Raw genomic sequence first — 24,604 nt, forward strand, 5'->3', positions numbered from 1 at the left:
ATCACAGAGATATGGACAGAACACTTTTGTATGTTTTTGAGGGGGTGAACCCAAACTTTTGCACGGGAGTGTACATAGTGCCTGATGTATTTTTTCCTGCACATTCCAATAATGCCATTCAGACGATCGTACACGACCGAAACAAGATAGTCGAAGGGCTCGATCATTAGAAAAATAAACAAGACACTCAGTCTTATCTGAACTTCCATCCAAACCAGTTCATTATCAGTTTAACTCCTTCAGGGCATACGTATATCCGTATAACCCTGGAGTCCGTTCGTATTTTCCTCCGCCGGTCTTAGGAAGTGTATGTAAAGTACCATGCGTGGATGTCAGGTAATGTTAACAAAATGATACTCTACTACTACTTCTTGACATTACATTCCCACTGGGATGGTAAAAAATAATGGATACTTATGCACACTGCTTTGAAAGCCTTACAATCAATTCTTGCATAACTTGAGATCTTGCCCTAAAAGCCATTGGTAACCAAGTGTGTAGCTCCTTGTTTCTAAGCAAATGAATGAAACAGGATGAAAAATATTACCACTGGGAGATAGAGAATGAACTTCTCGTCATCGTAGCATTGTTGAATAACGTGTAAATCCATTGTTTGCTTGGTAACAACAAGCTACACACTCGGTTACCAATGGCTTTTAGGGCGAGATCACAAGTTATGCGAGAAAAAGTTTGGAAATCGGTTAAGCTGTTCAAAAGTTATAATTTTTTTTAAACATTACAAATCTAATGCGCTGAGACCTACAGTGTGTGCCGATAAAAAATGACTGATTTTTTATTTTCAAAAAAATATACCTCAAAAACTAAAAAACATACATCGCTGAAAATTTGACAGTATACGTAAATTTTCTGAACTTTCAAGAAAAAATGAGAACAGCGATAGCCCTTTTGGTCCCGAGGCCTTCAAAACACAAAAAACGGAAACTATTGAGTTTGTTCATGTAAAAAACACAATTTTTGTGAAATTTTATATTTTTTCTGAGAAGTCAAAATCTTTAGCCTTCATTTCGTCCAAAAAGATTGAAAATCGGTCAAACGGTTCAAAAGTTATAATTTTTTTAAAATAAAAATTTTGCAAAATCGCGATTTTCTGGTCATCCTATTTCGGAAATGGACACCCTAATAAAAAAATCCAAAAATACGTGTATCCTTATTTCAGATAAGGAACAAAATAGCAAATTTTCACGGAATTCGGAAACCCACTAGATCGGTTTTTCAACGAATAGCTGAATAATAAGCTGAGAAACAGACCCTGTCCCATTGGAGATGTAATGTTAGAAATAGAGGATAATGGTTATAATATTATTAACATGACCCAAAATCGACACGCGTGATATTATTGAACGTAAAATCGTCTGTTGTTGAATTGCATTTTTTGCATTTACATTTCGGTCGAACAATTTGCTTGAAGTTAATTTTTTTACGTTTTGATCACCGACCAAGTTCCTAAAACCGAATACTATAATGATCAAACAGTTCGAGACCCCGACAATATAATAGAGAGAATGTGTACGGATGCCGAGTGTTGGAATGCAGTAACTACGGCTGTCACTCACAATATGTTAGAATTGCAGCACCTATGGCGCGCCGACCGAGAGTTGGCTGCAGAGGATTAGCCCTGCCGAGGCTTGTAAGCGCTAGTTCTTGAAGCCTACCAGCATCTGTGTGGTGCCAGTGCTGGAGTTAACAAATTTAGGGGTTGCCCTCATAAAACCCCACGCGGAAGCGACAAATGTCGTATGAGAAAAACATTATACTATTGATAATCGTTTATAGTTCTTCTTCTTCTTTCTGGTGTTACGTCCCCACTGGGACAGAGCCTGCTTCTCAGCTTAGTGTTCTTATGAGCACTTTCACAGTTATTAACTGAGAGCTTACTATGCCAATGACCATTTTTGCATGTGTATATCGTGTGGCAGGTACAAAGATACTCTATGCCCTGGGAAGTCGAGAAACTTGAATTGCGGCCCACCGAGATCGAAACTGTCGGATCCCATGTGCAACACTCAAGCCCAACCACCTCCCCCTCTATCTCAGGAATACAACGCACAGTTATAACAGTTCATGGCTTCACAATTCGAATTTCGGGGAAATGAGTCTGGTGAGTTGCATGCTTGTCCATGAATACGTTTACTTCTTATTTTCGTAAAGTATTTCGGTAAACATAGAAAAATGGATGCTTTTCATCATATTCAGGCTCAAATTCATATTATTCCACATTTTTTCTCCAGAATCCACGTATATGTCACTTCCCTCATTGTATACAATTATAATTCTCACAACTCTCTCCTTCGACACCGTTACTTTTGCTATTGCCACTCATAACGAAGATCACTTCAGCAACACAGGTTTCACTTATGGAAGCTCTCATCTCATGCCCAAGGCACTCTGAACCATCAAAGTTCATGATAACTCATACGGATTATTTATATTTGATTGAAAACTTAGATGTTATCTGACATGTTGCATTTATATTTCCTTCACTTATCCCATTTCGGTTTAGGAGAAACAAACCCGCGATCAAAAAGTGGCCAATCGATTCCTGACAAATATAAGAGGGTTAGTTAGAGGGTCAACTCACTGCAAAACATTGCAATCTTTTGCACGAATATCTTCACTTTATTGATCGTCGCCAGGAACCCGATCCCGAAGAACTTACCCGGGGTTGTTGAATTTCAATGTTGTATTGAAACATGAAGCTGCCGGTAGAGGGGTTAATTCTTCTTGCAGCATCAAATATCTGACTTCCTAGAGGAACTCCTGGAGTAATTCCTGAAGGAACTTCTGGAGTAACTCCCGGAGCAACTACTGGAGGAATTCCTAAAGAAATCCCTAGAGGAATTGCTGAACGAATTCCTGGAGGAATTCCTGAAATTGTTTCTGGAGGAACTCCCAGAGAAATCCCTAGAAAAACCAATGGAGGAATACCAGGAGGAACTTCTGAAATAATCCCTGGAGAAATGTCTGAAAGAACAAACGTTTTGAAAAAGCTTGGAGAAATCTCTGGAGGAATCCTTGAAGGAACTGCTGAAAGGACCCAGGTAACATTGGTAGTTGAATAACAGCCTATTCAGCTAAAAAGATGCTGTACAAACAGCTTTTTAGCTGAATAAGCTGTTATTCAGCTTATCAATGGAAATGCCTGAACAAATTTCTAGATGAATTTCTGAAGATACTCCTGGAGAAATTCGTGAAGGTACTACCAGAGGAATTTCAGTAGGAAGAATTCATGAAGAAACTCCTGGAGGAATTCCTAGAGGAAATCCTGAAGCAACTCCTGGAGGAATTCTTGAAGAAACTCCTGATAAAATTCCTGAAATAATTTCAAAAGATATTTTTGGAGGAATTTCTTAAGAAAATCCTGGATGAATTCTTGAAGAACCTGGAGCAATTCCTGAAGAACCTCCTTGAGGAATTCTAGAAGAAACTCTTGGAGTTATTCCTGAGGAAACCCCTGGAGGAATTTCTGAAGATCTTCTTCTTCTTCTTGGCATGTCCTCACTGAGACAGAGCCTGCTTCTCAGCTTAGTGTTCTTATGAGCACTTCCACAGTTATTAACTGAGAGCTTTTTTTTGCCAAAGTTGCTATTTTCGCATTCGTATTTCGTGTGGCAGGTACGATTATACTCTATGGCCAGGGAAGTCAATGATATTTCCATTACAAAAAGATCCTGGACCGACCGGGAATCGAACCCAGACACTTTCAGCATGAATTCCTGAAGATACTCCTGGAGAAATTCCTGACAATTCTACTGTAGAAATCCCTGAAGAAACTCGTGGAAGATTCGATGGAGGAACTAATGGAAGAATATTTAGAGGAATTCCTGAAGGAATATTTGTAGGAATACATGGAGGAACACCAGGACCTGGAGAAATCTCTGGAGCAATTCTTGAAGGAAATTCTAAAGGACTACATGGGAGAATTCCTTAAGAAATTTCTAGAAGAATTCTTGAAGGAACTCCTGGAGAAATTCCTGAAGGATCTCTTGGAGGAATTTCTGAGGGAACTCTTTGAGGAATGTCTGAATATGCTTATAAAGGAATTTCTGGATCTATTTCTGAAGGAACTCCTGGAGGAATTTCTGAACGAACACCTGGAGAAATATTTCGAGGAACTCCTGGAAGAATACCTGGAGAAACTCCTGGAGTAATCCCGGAAAAAAGTCCTGAAGGATTTCTTTGAGGAAGTCCCAAGATGAATGCCTTAAGAAACTACCGAAGGAATTCTTCGAGGAATTCCTGAAGGAGCTAATGGAAGATTTCCTCAAAATAATTTCTGGAGGAATACCTGAAGTATCTCCTGAAATTATCCCCGAAAGAACTACTGGTGGAATTCTTGAGAAAACTCCTGGAGAAACTCTTGAAGGAACCTTGGGAGGATTTCCTGAAGGATCTCCTGTAGAAAATTCTGAAGAAACTCTTACAGAAATTCCGTATAAACTCATGAAGGGATTCCTCAAGGATTATCTGGAGCAATTCCTGAAGAAACTTCTGGAGGAATTCCAGAACGAACTTCTGGAGAAATTCCTTATGAATGGAATTGGAGGAACTCCTTGAGGAATTTATGAAGGAAATTCTGCAGGAATTCCTGAAGGAACTCCTGGATAAATTCCTGAAGAAACTTCTTGATGAAATCTTGAAGGAATCATTTTAGGAATCCCTGGAAGATTTCCTTTTGAAATCCTTGCAAAAATTCCTTCAAGAATCTCTGGAGGAATTCCTTGAAGAGTCCCTGGATGAGCTCCTGGAGGAATCCTACGTGGAACCTTAGGAAGAATTCTTATGGTAACTTCTATTGGAATCCCTAAAGAAATTCTTAGAGGAATACCAGAAGGATCATAAAACTCAGCCTCTATCACAATTTTTTGAAAGCATTACCAGAGATCGAGATGGTCGGACAAAGGCCAAAGAATTACCAGAATTGATAACCCCGCATCTAATCTTAAATCTATTCGTATCATCTACATCAGGCCTGCCCAACATACGGCCCGCCGCTTCAAGATTATTCTTGTTTCTGGCCCTTCATTGCTCTAAAAACCCTAGAACTAGATGTTTGTATATTCCAACCAAGGCGGAGTGTTAAAATTTTAGATTCTTAAATTTTGTTTTGGGATATATTATTTTCTTTTTTTAATGTATTGCTCTGAGCGGAATCTCCATAGAGAAGCTAAAAAGTAGATTGGAGTACCTTGTACCTTCTAATTCTGCCCTAAATGCTTATCTTTGACAGATACGTATATTTCGACTCCCACTTGCAGTCTCCACATCAGTGTCAGTTACTCGTATCTACTGTGGAGTGGATATGAGTAACTGACACTTAAGAAGACTGCAAGAGGTAGTCGAAATACGCGTATCTGTCAAAGATATGCATTTAGGGTGGAATTCAAAGGTACAAGATACTTCAATCTACTTTTTAGTTTCTCTATATTATTTTGTATGTTCTCTACAAGTTTTTTATCCATGCAAATTTGCCTTATTCCATAAATAGTTAAAAATGTTCCATTTTAAAAAGTACCAAATTTTATGTGGAATAAAAATGTACGAGGAATGAATCTCGCCAATAACATTCTTCACTATTATATGGACAAACCTGAATTCAAGTTCGAAAGAATGCTGCCGGCAAAAAGATTACGGCCAAACGCTACTTTATTGAATTTTAAGGTGGATTTTTAAAATACTTGAGCATGAATTCTATACATGAGAAAGATTATAACCAATATTAGGCAGGTTACTAGCTTTTGAAATTTAATACAGAATCCCCACATAAATTTCTCGGGCAACTTAGGCAGGATTTTCACAAAGAGCAATTTTGTTACAGAATCCTTGTAGATGTTCACGAAACGATGACAAAAGACTATCACCGAATACTAGATATTAGTATTAGGGACGTTCCGATACTTCCGATATATCGGAATATCGATATTTTGCATTCGATATTCGATATTTTTGTATCGATATTTCCTATTCAATATATCGGTGATATCGATATTTCCTTCCGATATATAGTATATGAATATTTGGAAAACAATTGAACGGTTTCCTTTAGAGAAGATTTCTTATTGTATTTATTGTATCCTAAAAGAAGATATTTATGTCCATATCGGTCAATATACTCCGACCAGACGGAAGGAACAAGAAAGTGTTTTCCTGATACGATTTTTTTATATCACCAGTTGTAAAACATGTTTTTTTTTACCTCCCATACATTTTGTATGGAATGAAAAATATACGAAGTCGATTTTCTTAAAACCAGGTTTTTGTCACACACTTGCTTCTCTTCAAATACAATGCCAAAAATATAACAAATTTGGTACAAATCTGTTACACAAATATAACTAGTAAGAAAAAAAAGTCATCTCCATTAAATAATATATAAACTACTGTTATTTTTCATTGCTGTTGATAGAAATGTGTTATAATCTTATTATGTGATTCTGGTTGGGACCGCTAATCTTAAGTGTTTAAAGAACTGTTTACGAATCTCAGGAAACTAAACGGCAGGTCACTAAGTGATATAGGCAAATAGTGTATATATCACATGATATTCCGATATATCGATATTTTGAATCAATATATCGGTGGTATCGATACTTTGATTCGATAATCGTATCGAATCAAATATCGATACTTCTCAATATCGGAACGTCCCTAATTAGTATGCAAAATTGTATTGAGCTATCCTTAGTGAATTTCTTACAGAAATCTGAGTAGGACACAAGTCTCCATATTTTAGATTAGGATTTTATAATAATTTGAAAGTATTGTTATGCGGTATATTAAGGACAATTTTTACAGAATCATACGATAATATGTGAAATCAAGGGCTTCAATCTTATAATATAATCTTCAATTTTATAAAACTAATCATTGTTTTCAAACAATACTAGATAAGATTCTGTTAGAATCTTACGAAAATTTCTGATAGAATTCAGAGAACGATTTTTATAAAATCCTGGACAACGATCTCATAGAACTATGCGGAATTTTAAAGCAGGGTATCACAATTCTCACAGAATTATCGAGATTATCACATAAGCAAATATCTATTCAAATTTCTCCAAAAGAAATGTTTATACCTTTTTAATTCATCTTACCATTTTTTTTTAAATTGCTGCATTAAAAAATGCTTGGCCCACCGTACAATATTGTTTTAGAGATTTGGCCCGCGGTTCAAAAAGGTTGGGCAGGCCTGATCTACATTGTCGAGGAATTCACAACATTCAGTACATTCCAGTACGGGGATACATATTCATATATAAATATAAAAACTAATAATTTGCAAAAAAAGTTGTTCCGGGAATTAGCATTATTATATTAGTGCTTAAGAAAACCTTAAGAAATTTTGATAGGAGATTCCACAAAAACAAACAGAAAAATATATGAAGTAATATAGATAAAGAGAACCAATGTGAATTTGCTAGTACCCAGTGAACACAAACTCGTATACGATAGCGCATAAGAGTACACAAGTGGAGGCGATATACGTGCATGCGCCATAAGGCTGCATGCAAGTTGTACGTATATCGCCTCCACCTTTGTACTCTTGTATACCATCATATACGATGGTGTGTTTACTGGGTAGTATACTGAAGGTTTCCTTAGATAAATCTTCCGGAAAATCCCTCTGAGAACACCGGGCGAATTTTTGGGTTTATACCAAGTAATTCTGGAAACATTTCTTAACGTAATTATTGGAGTACTATGTAATATCCTCATATGATCCGGTTTGTGATGTCAAATGGAACTGAAATAGTTGTTTACGGAACAAGTCGCAGAATGATCATTTTTACAGCACGAGTCGTAAATTTATCCTACGAGGCTCGCCGTGTAGGATAATTACGACGAGTGCTGTAAAAATCGAGTTCTGCAACGAGTTACGTACAACATTTTTGCAATCTCGTTGAAGACCACTTGAGGGTATCAGAAATTATATCGGAATGCATTAACCATTTATTTTACAAATTCCGAAAAATTGTTGTGCTCGTACACGCAGCGAACTGGACTATCGAAATTCATACATTTTGTCTTATGAAAGGTGGAACGATTATTGCAATGCGAGCGCTTTATGTATCGTTCTAGCATCACTCCAAATCAAGGCGTCGATAGGCGTGATAGCACATAACATATGTGGAACTCAGAAGTGAAAGCGAGTTGAAAAGTTGTACCCACTTCCAGCTGCTGGCAAGTGGTATATCTAGTATAGAAGACATCGAACTGTCATTACCAATAGTATGTGACCGTTGTTGTTGATGGACTTGTGCTTAATCCGCTTGCCGAAATTGTTAAATTCCTGTTTGAAATCGTTTCAAAAAATCTATCGAATTATCGTGCAACACTGATAGCTTCTACGAGATCATTTCGCATATCTCCCGTACTTCGAATAATTTGTTGTCTTCAAGAAACATCGGAAATACTGCGTCGAACTCAACATGGAATGCAAAAAATGCCATCATCATGTCGCAACAAAAGATCAACCGTTCATCTATTGCAATGGATCGTGTACCGGCATATTTCACGCTGCTTGTGTTGGATTGAACAGCGAAACCCTTGCTGCTGTATCACCTCCAAATAGGAACAGCTTTTGGTTGTGTGACGATTGTTTGTCAAATTTTGTGCAGTGGAGAGAGAAGCAAAAAGAAGCTACCGATAATGCCGGTGTATTGCATCGTGACGTTAAGGAGCTGAAAAGTAAAGTTGAAGCTATATTGTCGCACCGCCACCAAACCGGATCGCGCCAGTGAGACTCGCGACGCGCCTCAACTCGCGCGATTTTGAAATCAGTTTTTTAGTGTGGCGCTGCATTCTTACGATTTTTATGAACACAGCGCACTATTCACATATTAGCTGCGACGCACGGGCCCCGAGAAAACAATAATTATAAATAAACGTTGGTCTTGATTTCTACCGGATACATAATAATGTCCGTTCTTGCTTCAAGTTCAACATGCAATGAGAATTTTGCTGATCGACATTCTACTCCACGTCCATCGCCACAACAGGAAAGTGAGCTTAGTAGCATCAACCCGCGCAGAGAAATGCCGTTTACACCCGAAGTATCCCGACAGTCATCTGATTCATCAACCGCTGTGGATGAGCGATTCGCTCTATTACTGACGAACATTGATGCAAGCGTATCTGAAAAAGATATTCAACTGATGGTGTCTCGATGTTTGGGTGCTTGCAATGACGAATGTAAAAACGTTCGAAAACTTGTTCCACGCTGGGCTGCCTGCAATGATTTGGACTATATTTCCTTTAAAGTTGTTCTGGACAAAAAATGGAAATCGACCGCAATGACCTCTTCTGTATGGCCTAAAAACATAAAATTCCGAGAATTCACGAAAAAGCTATGTACGTGGAAACCTGATGTTATGTAATTATTCCTTAAAAATTCCTTTTTGTTGAAGTATTCTGTTAGATGTTATACTGTTGTTTTACCGTTTGGTCATTTGGTTTTGTATTAAGATAATTGTTATGAAAATCTGTGTTTTTTTACGTTGTTCTGTTCCAATCGAAAGTAGATTCTTTGTAAGCCTAGAATAAGTATATTCAATTAGACTGGAAAAAGTCCGTTGAATAAATAAATGAAACAAATAAACAAAAAACATATGATTCGAGCAGTAGACCAGTTGCTGCGAAGATTACAGACATTTAAGATCGGGGACGATCGACAACGTTGGGAAGCAATGTCTAAAGATAAAACATGTTTATTTTTTCATAAAATGTATTTTTTTTCTTTCATACTATATAATATTCATATTTCATAACAACAGAGTGTGATTGTTTCGGAAATATTATTTCCTAACAAAAAACTTCCTGTTTCATAACGTGAAAAAGCTTTTGCTTTCCAAAATCCTTCCATTCATTCACCTTAAAATTACAATATGCTAGAAACAACACAGATATCTAATACATTGACTCAATTATCTCGGATACGAGTGGTGTAAATCTAATTCTAAGCTTGTACCGTAAATAGTTATTTTCATTCCTTTCGTTGCCACTCTGGATATATTTGAGGTGCAAATCTCAAATAAAGCGAAGTATGCACTTCAACAGAAAAGTAATCGCCTATCTCGATGCGTGGGAAATTTCTTGCCAGAAATGTTCAAGAAAAGCATTTTTCTTTGATCGCAGTACGCAGTTGAAAAGAAATGTTATTTCAAATGGAGCTCACTGTAGGAAATTTCTTGACCATTTCTTGAGCAGATTTTTTTACTTTTCTTGCGCGGAACAGCATACCTAACTTAAATGAGCTTCTAATGCGGTAAGACAAAACAATCAAAGCAGAGGCGTCGCGTCCACATGTGCACTGCACAGGTGGCAAATCGTTCATCATAACAACCTACAATTTTTACCATCATTGAAGTACGATTCTTTAATTCTCTCAATAAAATTTAGCCTATTTCAATTATCTTTATCATTGATCATTGCAATTTTCACCTTTCAAAATATTTGTTGTTATATTTTTGCTATTCAAATTAAATGCAAAAGCTGTTTGGTGCGGCGCGAGATCTGTGCCCTAATTTTCCCTACGCGCTCAGTGCGATGCATGCTACGCAACACTTTGTTCCACGCTACACGTTGCTGCTGTGACGATGAAACCTACACGGAAACGGAATTCAACTCAATTTTGGGTTGTTTCAACGCAATTCCGTAGTTGAGCCCAATAACTCAATTTTGGCTAAATTTCCAAGGTCCCCACTAGGTAGTTTGGCTTTAATTCCATTAGAAAAATATACTCAATTTTGGGTTGATTTAACGCAAAATTGAGTTCTTTCGACCCAAACATAAGAAAAGTTGCATTTACCCAAATTTGCCTTATTAGGCCAAAGTACCCCCATTGGGTAGATGCAGCTCTCTCTATTTTTGACAACATTCGTGTGGGAGAAAGAGAAAACCGAGAGGGGTAAAGTAAACTCAAAAATTAGGTAAAAATGTTTCTCCGTGTAACGTGTGCACTCTCATCGGGAGACGCGTTGCCTTTCGTCGTACCGTAATTCGGGGTGTAGTTGATCAGTGGGGAGAAGTTGATCGTTCACGTACCCACAAGTATGAACTGTCAAGAGATCTATGATTCGGTTTCAATTAGCACAATTTTCGTGACGTCGTATTACCTGATGGCTGCCCTTGATGTTCCTAAGGTCGGTTTGACATTCAAGATAATTATACCATGGGAAAACAGATTTTTTATGGAATGTTTGATGAACTGTTGAAGGGCTCTTTTCCAAACAATCGATTATTGACAAGGCTATATAAATACTACATTAAAATAAACTGTTTCTTACATTGCAGATATATTCTGTAAATCCAGTTTTGAATTTACATTGTGGATAAACAATCATTTTCTGAGTAAAAAATGTACTTCTTTGTGCGCGAGTTGCTAATTTCAAAGAAAATTGCATACCTTTAGGCGTTTAATGTGGTGTGTTCTGTAATTTCCAACATTCAAATTAAAAATTGACCGATGTATCATTAAGTTGTAAGCTTTTTGAGGATTGATCCAGATTCAGTGACCTCAAATTTAGTGAATAGCATATCTCTTTATTTTAGGAAACTTATCGCAATAATTGATCAACTTCACCCCGGAATCAAAAACTTCACTTTTTGATTTATTTAAAATAAATGATTTTGTTATTAAGTGAACATTTCGTCGAAATTTCTGTGGAATAATTTGATAGATATCCAACCAGTACATGTTTTAAAAATATTTTGATAATAATACATGCATTCTACTAGGAGTTACAGAACAGAATCGCTCGAAAGTGATCAACTTCACCCCATTTTACGGTACACACAATCCTGTATATGTGGTAGAATGTTTTTTGCACTAAAAATGCCAGTGTGTAAGTAGCCAAAGCGTCAACTCTGGCCGGTGCACAGTCTTGTCGCATCAATCTATGCGAGCGTGCGGTGGAGTCTTGCCTCAATTCACGAGAGAGATCCATTTGCTTGCTCTCTTATTTCCTTCGCGCTTTCAACATCACCACGCTTGTAGTGTGGAGTACTGGCGTGATTTTTTAGACGGCTGACGGTAAGAAGTTTCTGTAAGTTTGAGACTCAGGGCCCGCGCGTTTTTTTTTGTACAATACCTCGCTTCCAGCATACAGTATTAGCGCGGTGGTACTTGTGATGGTCAATCAGAAGACAATCAGAAAATGAATTCAAAAGCGGTCGTGCCCTCAGTACCGTCATCGTCAGTATAACGCTTGTGGTGTGGTTTAAAAGCGAGCAATTTTCTTGATGCGTGCACCAAGTACACGAAGCGAACGATCTTGTATTAATTCTATGTAAAAATATGTGGGTTATGATCACTAACTCTATATTGCAATATTAGTTAGAATCCAGTGCTTTATAAATCGAAACTGATGACCCGCATAATTTAAATTATTTTCATACCGTCGGACGGGGCTACTTTTGATTCCAGGGGCTACTTTGGACACTCACCTTTTGTATTTATTAGCAGCGTAAATATTATTCTGAGCAATTTTGTGTCTTCAGCACTTTTATTAACCCATATATGCTCTACCACTAGGCATGATTTTTTCTTGGAACAACATCAACAATAACAGGATAAACAAGAAAACATTTCAAAAAAGCTCTAATAAATATTCACAAGGTATAAAACATTGGCTATACAAACATTGTTTGAATTTTAACCATGTCGTGGAAACTTATTGGGAGCATCACAAAACTATCGAATCGTCATGTTTCATGAAAATCTTGTGATTTGTTTTGCTTAAAATTGTTGTTTTATTAAAATAATTGATCAAAGGTCTAATTTTTGCTACTTTTATTTTATTATAATGTTTTGGTTTGTGTATTTTACAACATGAAAAAAATAAAATAAATGTTTGTTAAAGTGAAAACACACATATTTCAATACGTACCAATGCCAAATTCACAACATAATCTCTAAAAAACTGTTTTTCGTCATATTGTACATGAATTTGTAGTACAGAACAGTCGCATCTTTCAAAGGCTTAAATTAAACTATTCTTAAGCCAGCTCTAAATTGCTAAGAAGCTAAAAGCATATTACAAAAGCAAACTTACTTCTTTACGATCTTGCAAAACTTTACTTCATAGATCGCGTTTTTAATGAAAATTACATACTGGTAGTAAATTAGTTACCGGTATTAATGTGATCCTTCTGCATATCGTTCATATAACAGTAAGAATAGAAAAAAAAGTGTTTGTACATGACTCATTTATCATCGCAGTACCTAGTAGTTACGTCGTTCGTTTATGTCAACTTGAAAATCGAGCATTCGTAACTGATAGTTCCATTTAAGAGGAAGTTGAAAATTTAAGTTTCATACTTCAAACTGAGAATAGTGAATGGCATGTTTCGTTGAAATTTGTTATATATGTGTAATTGATTCTAGCTTTGCGATTTTCTACATTAAGTTTATCAACGAAAAACGTTCAATAACATCACAGCAGACGACAATCTATTGAATCAGTTTGAAAGTTATAAGGAAAAATCATTTCATTAGCAAATTGTGAAAATGTCCAAAGTAGCCCCTTTTTTGTCTTGAAGGACACACTTTTTTCGCTATTCAAGTATTTTTGTTATTTCTTGATGGATTTGCCTCATATTTTGCACATTTGGTACGTACATATACAACTTAAATATAGGCAAAAATTATCAATATCTATCCATAATTCTAAGAGTTACAAATCCTCAAAGTTAAAGAATGTGGAAATAATGTCAAAAGAAGCCCCGTTTGACGGTATGCAATTTTACAAAATGGGGAAAAATGATGATCAATCGTTAAAATTGAAAAAGGGAAAAAATAAAACTAAACAACCCGATTAGCGTCTGCAATCATAAATGTTTTTAATCAACTGAGAGACTAGAAAAAAATTATATTTGAAAACGAAGGTTAGTAAAGATTGATTATACATTTTATTACCTTAGAAAAAAATGGTTTGAATCCAAGGTGTACCTAATAATGACATATATAAAATGACACTAATGTTGTTCCCGTTTTTAGGAACTGGGTCGGTTATCAGCACATAAATAAACAAACGTCAAGCAAATTGTAGTTCGGTCAAACTTGAATCGGGTTGGGGTTGAAACTGTGGTTCAGAACAGGTTGGGGCTCATAACGCTGAAATTGGCCTTTTTGGACACCCACCCACCACATTGTAACGCTTTTTGTATGAATATTATTCAATTTTTGTATGGGCCGTAACATCGTTGGGACACCCACCCACCCCCTCCAGCGTTATGAAATTTGTGAATGGGCCCTTGCGCCAGTTCCAACCTAGGTTCAAAAACGAATTCGACATAAATTGGAAGTGCACAGGTTGATAATTAGGCCACGCGACGCCTCTGAATCAAAGGACACCTAGCAACGATTACTCATATCACCGCCAAGCTAGCAATAAAAAGCTATCTTTGACATCGGGTTGCTTGTGGAAAATCTAACCGCGTTTGGTGTTCCCGCATTTGATATTTGCATTTCAAATGCACACAGCAATATGTTATCTTTGGTTCATTTCAATACAATGCCACATTGGGCCAGACCGCAAAATTAGATGAAAAAAAAATATTTTGATTATGAAGATGATTTTTCAGAAAAAAAAATGGCTGAGGCAAAAATGTTTCATATGATGAGGACTACATTTTGACATTAAGTGACATTAGGGTGGTCCAAAAAATACGGAAATATTTTTGCCAACTTATATGCTTTGCAATTTAACGCTTTTAAGTGTTCTATCAAGTTGATCTTTGTTTAATTTTGAACAACTTTGCCGAAGACGCCAATCTTGCAAGTCTACTTTAGCCGTTGCTATGGCATTTTCAATGATGCAGGGTAGGGTGGTCCATGAAAATTTGATATTTTGATCATTACTTTTTTATTTCAAATTCTACCAAAATTACACCTTCTACAAAGATCTAGAACTAATTGAAACGCGTATTTTGGTAAAAGAATTATGTTATTCTATTCATTCGTTTATGAGATATGACCATTTTTATTCCAATAAATAATATTTTTCGAACTTCAATATCTTCAAAAGGGGGAAAACGGGGATGCACAGGATTTGAAAGGTATAACTTAGAGGTTCAAATGGTATATGGTATCTCCGGATGATATTGGAGGATTTACAGTATAATTTTGATGTGAAAACAAATAGTTTTTACAAACTCATGATTTTAATTGAAATATTGAACACTACGGCAAAGTTTTAAACATAATTTGGGTAAAAACTGTTCAACTGAATATTTTTTAGCATATTATACTTATTTACATAATGTTTAGATTCATATTTCGAACACTTGCGGTTTACGCTGACTTGAAATGCAACTTATAGGCGAAAATCAGCCTGTGTGTGATAAAAATATTAATATCTTCTTCTTCTTCTTGGCATTAACGTCCGCACTGGGACAGAGCCGGCTTCTCAGCTTAGTGTTCTCATGAGCACTTCCACAGTTATTAACTGAGAGCTTTCTTTGCCAAAGTTGCCATTTTCGCATTCGTATATCGTTTGTCAGCGGCAGGTACGATGATAGTCTATGCCCAGGGAAGTCAGGAAATTTTCTTTTCGAAAAGATCCTGGACCGACCAGGAATCGAACCCAGAAACCTTCAACATGGCGTTGCTTTGTAACCGCGGACTCTAACCACTCGGCTAAGGAAGGCCCCGAAAAACTTACAATAAAAGGAGATATTAATATATCTCCTTTTATTATAAGTTTTTCGCAAAAGCATTGAACAACATTTTGTTTCCATTGCCAATCACTGTGATTATTCTGCCACACATTCCGTTTTTTTTTCTATCTTTATTAACGAGATTTTTAGCCCTAGGCTAGTTCATCTCGGGACCAACGGCTTTACTTCCCTTCCGAAGGAAGTCGTCACTACAACTTTTTTGTCAGTGACTATGTCGGGGATGGGATTCAATCCCAGGTCCTCGGCGTGAGAGGCGTGTGTTCTAACCACTACACCAGGTCCGTCCCCCAATATTATTATATTCCGATCACTGTGATTCATATTTCGAACAGCACGAATAAATCCTATTCATATAAATAATTTAGCATACAAAATAATCTAAGCTGGTTTATCTGACATCGAACTAGAAAGTCATTACTACTCCCAGGGTATAAAATAGGTTCAAACACAATAAATTTGAGTTGCAATTGACTGCCACTTCCTGGGAATTTGATGACATATATCGGTGAAATATTTCAACCAACACGCCATACAAAATCCGCGTGTTTGAAATATGATACTGATTGTTTAATGTTTTAAATCATCAACGAAAATGTTTTGGTTCGTTGTATATTTCCAATGAACAGGCTGTGTATGGTTGAAAGTGATTAAATTTTATTTAAAAAAAATTGGACTATGAAATTGGTAATGCTTTTTGGTTTTGTAGAAAAATTACTATACAATGTATTACCTGCTTCGCTCTTGTCCACAGTTGATCAGCAGAAGTTTTCTCGTTTTATTTTGTATGGGGAAATTTAACTTCAAATTTCTCGTAAATGAAATCATTAGTCAAAAAATATTTGGTAGGCGTGATCACCATCACCATCACACATATTTTTTCGAAAATAGAAACGAAATAATTCGTTCGTCATACAAATATTTTAAAATTATACGGTAAATCCTCAAATATTCTCCTGCGATACAATATACCATTTGAACCTCCAAGTTATACCTTTCAGATCCTGTGCAAATTGCATTCCCGTTGTTCCCCCTTTTTGAGATACTGACGTTTGAAAAATATGATTTTCGAATTAAAATGGTATATCTCATAAAATACGCGTTTCAACTAGTTCTAAATCTTTATAGAATGCGTCATTTGTTCAAAGTTGTTCAAAATTAAACAAAGATCAACTTGATAGAACACTTCACAGCGTTAAATTGCAGAGCATAAAAGTTGGCAAAAATATTTCCGTATTTTGTTGGACTACCCTAATGTCACTTAATGTCAAAATGTAGTCCTAATCATATGTAACATTTTTGTCTAAGCCATTTTTGATCTAAAAAAATCATCTTCATATTCAAAAAAAAATTTTTTATCTGATTTCGCGGTCTGGCCCAATGTGCAATGTCGATTGATGTATTGGTGGTATAACTCTTTTGACATTTCGATGTCATTATACCAGCATGCAAATATTAAAGTGGGTGCCACTTTTTGAGCTCAAGTTCTACTTATGTTAGGTGACTTTAGAGTATCAGAAATTATATCGGAATGCATTAACCATTTATTTTACAAATTCCGAAAAATTGTTGTGTAATGATTCATTACGCAACTCGAAACAGTTGCGTAATGCACCCCGGACACGGCTCGTACACGCAGCGAACTGGACTATCGAAATTCATACATTTTGTATTATGAAAGGTGGAACGATTATTGCAATGCGAGCGCTTTATGTATCGTTCTAGCATCACTCCAAATCAAGGTGTCGATAGGCGTGATAGCACGTGATAGTCCAGTTCGCTGCGTGTACATCGCACAATGCAGACAATCGAGAATTAGTTTGAAGCGCCGTTGTCCCATAGAAAAAGCATAACAATCCACTCTCCAAGATTTTGGCTACATATCACGAGTCATATGGTTTTGTTTGTTGCATCCTTGCAAGCTTCGCATTTCACTAGTCGTCATCAGTTTCCAATCGGGGTTTCTTTTTCTCATTACATATGAAAAATTAGTAAACTTTTGTTTCTGACCTAAATTTAAGCGTTTGATCATTTCATACCATTTTTCCGTAGTATGTTCAATAGCGTATCTACAACCAGATTCCAGTGGTGATACGGCTCCCCTATGGACCATCACCAAACACTTGATCTCCGAATTGCTGCTAGACGCAAGTCGAGAAGAGTTGGACATTTTTGTAAATATCGGATATGTATTTTTTGCATGAGTTGGGGATAAAGTGTTAGTTTAGCATCTCCAAGAGATTTTGACACCTATTAACCTAAAATGTGAGAACATTTTCGATGACGTCTACTTCACACAGTTTTGTGTATGTAAATTCAACATGATAAATTCAGTTGAATCGTATAGTTCGGCATTTGAGTAACAAATCAAGCAGCAGCCAGTACCATAACTTCAATCAGACAGAAAGACAACACTTGAGAATATATCGCATAAATTACTTTCTCGTCTTGCTTAAAGAAGCACATTCGCCTCACGCATCACAGCGTATCTTCCAACCAAAAGGCAAAACATCTTTCCTTTTTCGGTCATCAGGTTGAGGACGGGCTTCACCGATTCGACTACCTACCTTAACGTACCATAAGCCCGATTGCATTCTTTGCCGACAAAACAAACAGACTTACTGTGGTGGCAGCTAAAAAAACTCGTTTTGTATGTTAGTAATCCTACGCCGACGGCACCGGCGACTGGATCGTCATTGATGACCTTTTAAGGAATCCTGCGAATACATCAATACCGCACTGAAGCGCCCCTACCTTGTTGAATAAGAATTGTTCGTCTTTGCTAATATATTGAGCTTTGCAACGTTCCCGGTTTTGTTTCCAAAAAATAGTAATGTAAGGTGTTATGTAGAATTTCAACATGAAAAGAGTAATGTAGTAGAGATACGATTAGGTCTTCATAACTCGATATTGAAAGGACCATCGAGTAAGGGAGATATCGAGTTATAGAACACCGCCGTTTAAAACCACTACCTAAAGTAAACCAATTAGGAAGAATTCGAAGGTCCCATCAAAAACAACTTATGGAGAGTTGAATGTAATGTAGGCGAAATGTTGATTTTGGATCGATTTCGGATAACATTCATAACGCTAAACAATGTGCTTTTGTCCTATTTTTTTGGGATGGTTGTATTTTTATTCAATATTTAATATATCGCTAAGTTTTCCGTAAAACTAAGGGTGTGTGTGTATGGATGTTGCTGTTTTTTTTGTTTGCTTTGTATCCATGTTTATGTCTACGCATAAAGAAAATCCTTACCGGGTATGCATGCAGCAGCGATGAGATACCTAACCTACCTAAGAGTCCTATCGATTTCCTTCATGTTGTGTTTTTTTGTTTGATTAAATATATGCGATTTAATAAATGAATTGTATTTTATTCAGTGTAAATTTAATTTATACTTTTTTTCCTCCGATCGGAGCAAGCTGCGAACTGTTTTAGCCATCGCGCTCGAGAAATTTTTGACAGTAGTGTGCCAAGAAACTAACTGACACTATCTGCCAATAGTATGACGCCATGATTAAACCACGTTTACACCTCAATCCGTCGATCAGCAACCGCGCATTGTTTGTAAGAGTTTGTTTGTATTTGTGTTTGCCTTCCGTTAACATCCTAAAAATCAATTTGTATACATAATTTCGCGACGAAGTTCACCTGCGCGCTCCGCCCTTCAGTTGCGTGTACCGCGAAAAAGAAGTGAGTTTCCGTTCACAACATCTGCTGGCTTTGCTTCTTGTATTTTAAGTATAAATAGGTTTCTATCAAAAATATATATATCCATTCCTATGTAGCGTTTTGGGCATGTCTAATCCGTTGCTTCATGAGTGTACTTGCTCTTACTTTTCCTATTGTTCTTTTGACGCGTACGCACATGCTTTATCTCTTTCTCTCACAAAAGAATCGTATGGAAATTCGGTTCAAGCAGTTGTTTGGTTTCGACGGCGAATTATGCTCTCATTTAAGAACTCGGAAAATTGAAAACCAGCTAAGAGCATTCTTTCTGTCGATAGGATAATTTATGAGACAGTTTGCAAGGGTGAAATAACCAAAAATTGCAAAAAAGGTAACGAATGTTTGTTGTATATGATTTAAGCATCGGAAACACATTCAGTCGGCCATTTTGGAATTTATTTCCGTCGAACTCATTTTTCTCAGTGTATGTTTTGAAATTTCTGCCAAGGAAAGCTACAAAGATAGCTTGTTTCAGACGTTTCATGTACGCATGTATTGTGTGGCAACGTTAAGAGGGGTTTTCTCGTTTTTCTATACTATCCCATCAATGTAAGCAGGGTTTAAATTCAACGTCGTATTTGTCTTTAATCTCTAATAAGTCACTTTCTTTTGGTTGAACCTGACAATTGTTTATGTTGTAAAATGGATGCGTTCGACTTCGCGAAACAACCTTTTTTGATGTAATTTGTTATGTTATCTGAATGTGAGTCGCTTATTTGACAAATTCATACTGACCACTTAACGAAAAATAGTAAAAAAAATGCTTAAGGGAGAAGCTTCTCTAGCAAAGCTGTAGAAAAGTCTAGGAGAAGCTCCATATTCTATTGTAAAAAGCTTTAAAGGCTTGTAAGAGAAGCGTCACCAGTATTAGGAAAAGCTCCGCAAGATTCCAGTAAGAAATCTCCGGGCTTTTAGGATCAGTTCTTTAAGCTTCTTGGAGAAGCTTATCAGGAAGTAGGTCTACAAGCTTCTTTGAACAGCTTTCCAGAATTATAGGATGCTCTATAGGCTTTTGGGATAAGATCTCCAAGCTTCAGGAAAAAGCGTTTTATGATGGGAAAAGATTCTGGTGGAAGCAAAATTTTCCGATATCTTGGAAGAAGTTTTCCAGCTGCAAGAGAAGCTTTTCTAGCTTTATAGAGAGGCCCTCAATGCTCTTAGCAAAAGCTCTCTTTAATGTATTGGAGAACCTCTCCAGGCCTTTGGAAAAGCTCTGTAGTCTCTCAAGAAGCTTTCAGAATTTCACGGAGAAGCTCTAAATAAGCATTTCTAAAAATCATCCATGATTCTGGTTTAATGAGCATCTGGTAAAAGTTCTCCTGGCTTCAGGGGAAAGCTTTCCAGGTTTCTGGGAAAAGCTTACCAGGTTTCTGGGAGAAGCTCTCCAGGTGTCTGGGAAAAGATCTCCAGGTTCCTGGGAGAAGTCTCCATGCTTCTGGGAGAAGCTCTGCAGACTTCTAAGTGAAGCTCTCAAGTTTTCTGAGAGAAGCTATACAGGCTTCTCGTAGAAGCTCTCCAGTCTTCCGAGAGCTCTCCAGGCTTCTTATAAAGGCTCTGCAGGCTTCTGAGAGAAGCTCTCCAAGCTTCTGGGAGAAACTCTCCAATCTTCTTAGAGAAGCTCTCCAGTCTTCTGAGAGAAGCTCTCCAGGTTTCTGGGAGAAGCTCTCTAGGTTTCTCGGAAAAGCTCTTCAGGCTTTAGGGAGAAGCTCTCCAGTCTACCGAGAGCTCTCCAGGTTTCGGGAGAAACTCTCCAAGCTTCAGCGAGAAGCTCTCCAGGCTTCTGATAGAGGCTCGGCAGGCTTCTGGGAGAGACTTTGCAGGTTTCTGGGAGAAGCTCTCCAATTATCTGAGAGAAGCTCTCCAGGCTTCTGGGAGAACCTCTCCAGGCTTTTGGAAGAAGCTCTCCAGCCTTTTGGGAAAAGCTGTCCAGGCTCTGGGAGAAGCTGTCCAGGCTCTGGGAGAAGCTCTCCAGGCTTTTGAAAGAAGCTCTTCAGGCTTTTGGGAGAAGGTCTCCAGGTTTCTGGGAGAAGCTCTCCAGGTTTCTGGGAGAAACTCTCCAGGTATCTGAGATAAGCTCTCCAGGCATCTAGGACAGCTTCTCCATGCTTTTGGGAGGAGCTCTCCAGGTTTCTGGGAGAAACTCTCCAGTTTTCTAAAAGAAGCTCTCCAGGTTTCTAGGAGAAGCTCTCCAAGCTTCTGGGAGAAACTCTACAGTCTTCTGAGAGAAGCTCTCCAGGCTACTGAGAGAAGCTCTCCAGGCTTTTGAGAGAAGCTCTGCAGGCTTCTGGGGAAGCTATCTAGGTTTCTAGGATAGCCCTCCAGTCTTCTGAGAGAAATTCTCCAGGCTTTTGGGAGAAGCTCTCCAGGCTTCAGGGAGAAACTCTCCAGGCATCTGGGAGAAGCTCTCCACGTTTCTGGAAGAAACTCTTCAGGCTTTTGGGAGAAGCTTTCTAGGCTTCTGGGAGAAGCTCTCCAGATTTCTGTGAGAAGCTCTCCAGGCTTCTGGGAGAAGCTTTCCAAACTTCTGGGAGAAGCTCTCCAGCCTTCTGATAGAAACGCTCCTAAATTTTAGGAGCTTTCAAGACTTTCGGCTCTCCAGGCTTCTGGGAGAAGCTCTCCAGGATTCTGAGTAAAGCTCTCCAGACTTCTGGGAGAAGCTCTCCAGCCCTCTGGTAAAAACTCTCCAGCCTTTTCATAGAAACGCTCCTAAATTTTAGGAGCTTTCAAGACTTTAGGGAGAAACTATACAGACTTCTGAGCGAAGCTTTTCGGGCTTCTGAGAGAACCTCTCCAGATTTCTAACAGAAACGCTCCTAAATTTAAGGAGCTTCCAAAACTTTTGCTAGAAGTTATCCAACTTTCGGGAAAGCTCTGAAAACATCTTAGGAGAAGCTATTTATTTCTCTGGAAGAAGTTTCCCAACCTGCTATAATATGTTCTTAAGGCTTCTGAGAAGAAATCATCAGACTGTAGTGTGAAATTTTCTATTCTTCTTGGTGAAGCTCTCTAATATTCTAGTGGAGAAGAATTTTACTTAGGAATCAGGTGGGAATGAAAGATCAAATCATATATCGCGATAAAATTCTGCGATCTTTGCCCTCCAAAGTCATCAAAGTGCGGAAAAAATGTAAAGAATGCCTTAAAATGAGACCAAAACGGATTTCCTTACTTTATTTCTTATCTTTTGTTTTGCATACGGAAAAAAAACTGTGCCTCGCTTTTCGCTGCTACACTTAAACTCAATTTCCTCTCGGTTCAGGTCAATTTGAATTCGGAAAAGTCTTTAGAAGGTTTGCTGCGCATTACCTGTCCCTGTTGGTTGGTCTGTCTGGCCCTACAAACTACCGCTAATCCGATTAATGCTGGTTTGTAAATAAAATAATTACGAATAAAATACAAAAATTGTAGAAAAATTAAGATGTAGTTTGGAGCAAGTAGTTGGTCGGTCGGTCCATTTAATTGGTTGGTTGGTTGAGAGGATAAGGGGCGACCCTTACCGGGCCGCCTCCATCCGTGCCGCTGAATCCAGAAGATTCTGAGAAGATTTCCAGTGTTTCCACTGTTTACTACTGCTTCATGTCCAAAGAAAAAAAACTCACGCTCATCAATCGCTCGCTCGGATACTCTCGCTCTTTCTCTTTCGCTATCTCGATCGCACCGACCACACCTCGCGGCTTACAGCTTTATCAACTTGGGAGCGCTGAGTTCCGGTTGTTCCTCGGAGTTTTCGTCACAGTAGAGCGGACGTTTCTGGCTGTTGCTGCTCTGAGAGTCCTCGCCGTCGGCAGTGCAAAGGGTGGCCACGGCAGCTGCCGTTGCTTCCACGGCCGGAGCCTCATCCAGGCTGTCGCCCGATTTGGTACAATCGTCTAGACTGTCGGCGGGGAGGCTCGTGGCGGTGGTTTCCGTAGCTTCTGCTTCCGCCGGAGCTGGGTTTCCATTCTCCGACCCATCCATGCTGTCCGTATTCATTAAGGCTGTACCGTTGGTAAGGACGGACGCATCCTTGGAGGCACTCTCACTGTCCAGGTTGCTCTCGTCCGACGGTGGGACTCCATTCTGAGAGCTGTCGTCTTCGTTGTCCAGTTCTGGAACCGCTGCACTACCATTGGCCACCGAAACTGTCACGGCTGAACCTGTGCTGGCGACTCCGTTGCTTTCAGGCATGCCCTTCAGGAGATCCGGCTGCAAGTCCGAGGCCACATAGTGCGCCCAAAGTGCCATCTCAACTTTGTGGGCGGTCCATTTCTTCGGCTTGGGTGGTTCCTGGGGAGCTCCGTTCTCCTCGGTGCCATTGTTCTCCGGTTCTGGGCCGTGGAATTCTTTGTTCAACCGGTCGGCGGCCTGCTGTATGTGCGTCACGAACTTGAGGTACTCCTTGACGGTGTAGTCGATGCTCTCGAATTCCGGGATCGCCATGAGGCACTCGTCTGCCATGAAGGGTGCAGTTTCTGGGCAGGCTGCTGCCAACAGTGCAGATGCCATCGTCGTTCCGACTCCTTTCAGATTGGATAGCGCATTCAGAGCCTGCTCCAGATTGGGCAGTTTGCGGAAGGCTTTCTTCGTCTCCATCATGACGGCCCGCGGCGTGTTGATCTTGATCAGATGGGTCAACTGGGGGTAGGACTTCCCCCGGGTTTGCTTCCACTCCATCAGCTGGACCAGCTCCTCGTGCAGCAGGTGGGCATCTTTGCCGCGCTTCTGGATCAGCTTCGGAAGGGTGTTCTGGTACCACTCGTCCAGGCGGATCAACTTTTCGGGCTTTCTGCCGGCGCCGCGATTTTCCGCTTTGACTTTCAGCACCTGCGGGTACAGGTTCAGCAGGAAGTCGAACTGGGCCGAGTTGCCCTTTTGGAAGAAGTGGCTACTGCTCGAGGCCATCTCTATCGCTGCAAAAAGAAAGAGAGAGAAAAGGGTGTAAATTAGAAATCATTGAAGGTAATATAATAGATATTTGAATGACTAAGGAATATTGTAAGCAGTTCCATATGCGTAGCCAGGATTTTCATTTGGGCGACCTCAAAACTTATTTTACTCTTGAAAGTAAACCAGTTCTAAACACAAAAAGAGGTATAGCAGCAAATGAACAAAAATTTTCATTGAGGATTCCTTCGAGATTCTCAACTGAAATTTCATCTTAATATTGAGTAATATCTCTCTTATATATTTTTTCACAAC

At 38.5% G+C, this 24,604-nt stretch overlaps 2 protein-coding genes across 2 annotated transcripts in view; both read right to left on the minus strand.

Moving 5' to 3' along the window:
- The window catches only part of LOC5568718, a 697,097-nt gene that overhangs the window by 461,704 nt on the left and 210,789 nt on the right, over positions 1 to 24,604 (minus strand). The window lies entirely within an intron of this gene.
- Positions 18,933 to 24,604, minus strand: part of LOC5568719 — a 136,623-nt gene continuing 130,951 nt past the window's right edge. The window contains exon 2 of the mRNA XM_021857462.1: positions 18,933 to 24,315. Coding sequence (XP_021713154.1) covers positions 23,102 to 24,307 — 1,206 coding nt within the window. The 5' untranslated portion in view covers positions 24,308 to 24,315 and the 3' untranslated portion in view covers positions 18,933 to 23,101. The remainder of the gene's footprint in view (positions 24,316 to 24,604) is intronic.

The sequence above is a fragment of the Aedes aegypti genome, chromosome 1 (genome assembly GCF_002204515.2).
Source record: "Aedes aegypti strain LVP_AGWG chromosome 1, AaegL5.0 Primary Assembly, whole genome shotgun sequence".
NCBI lineage: Eukaryota > Metazoa > Arthropoda > Insecta > Diptera > Culicidae > Aedes > Aedes aegypti.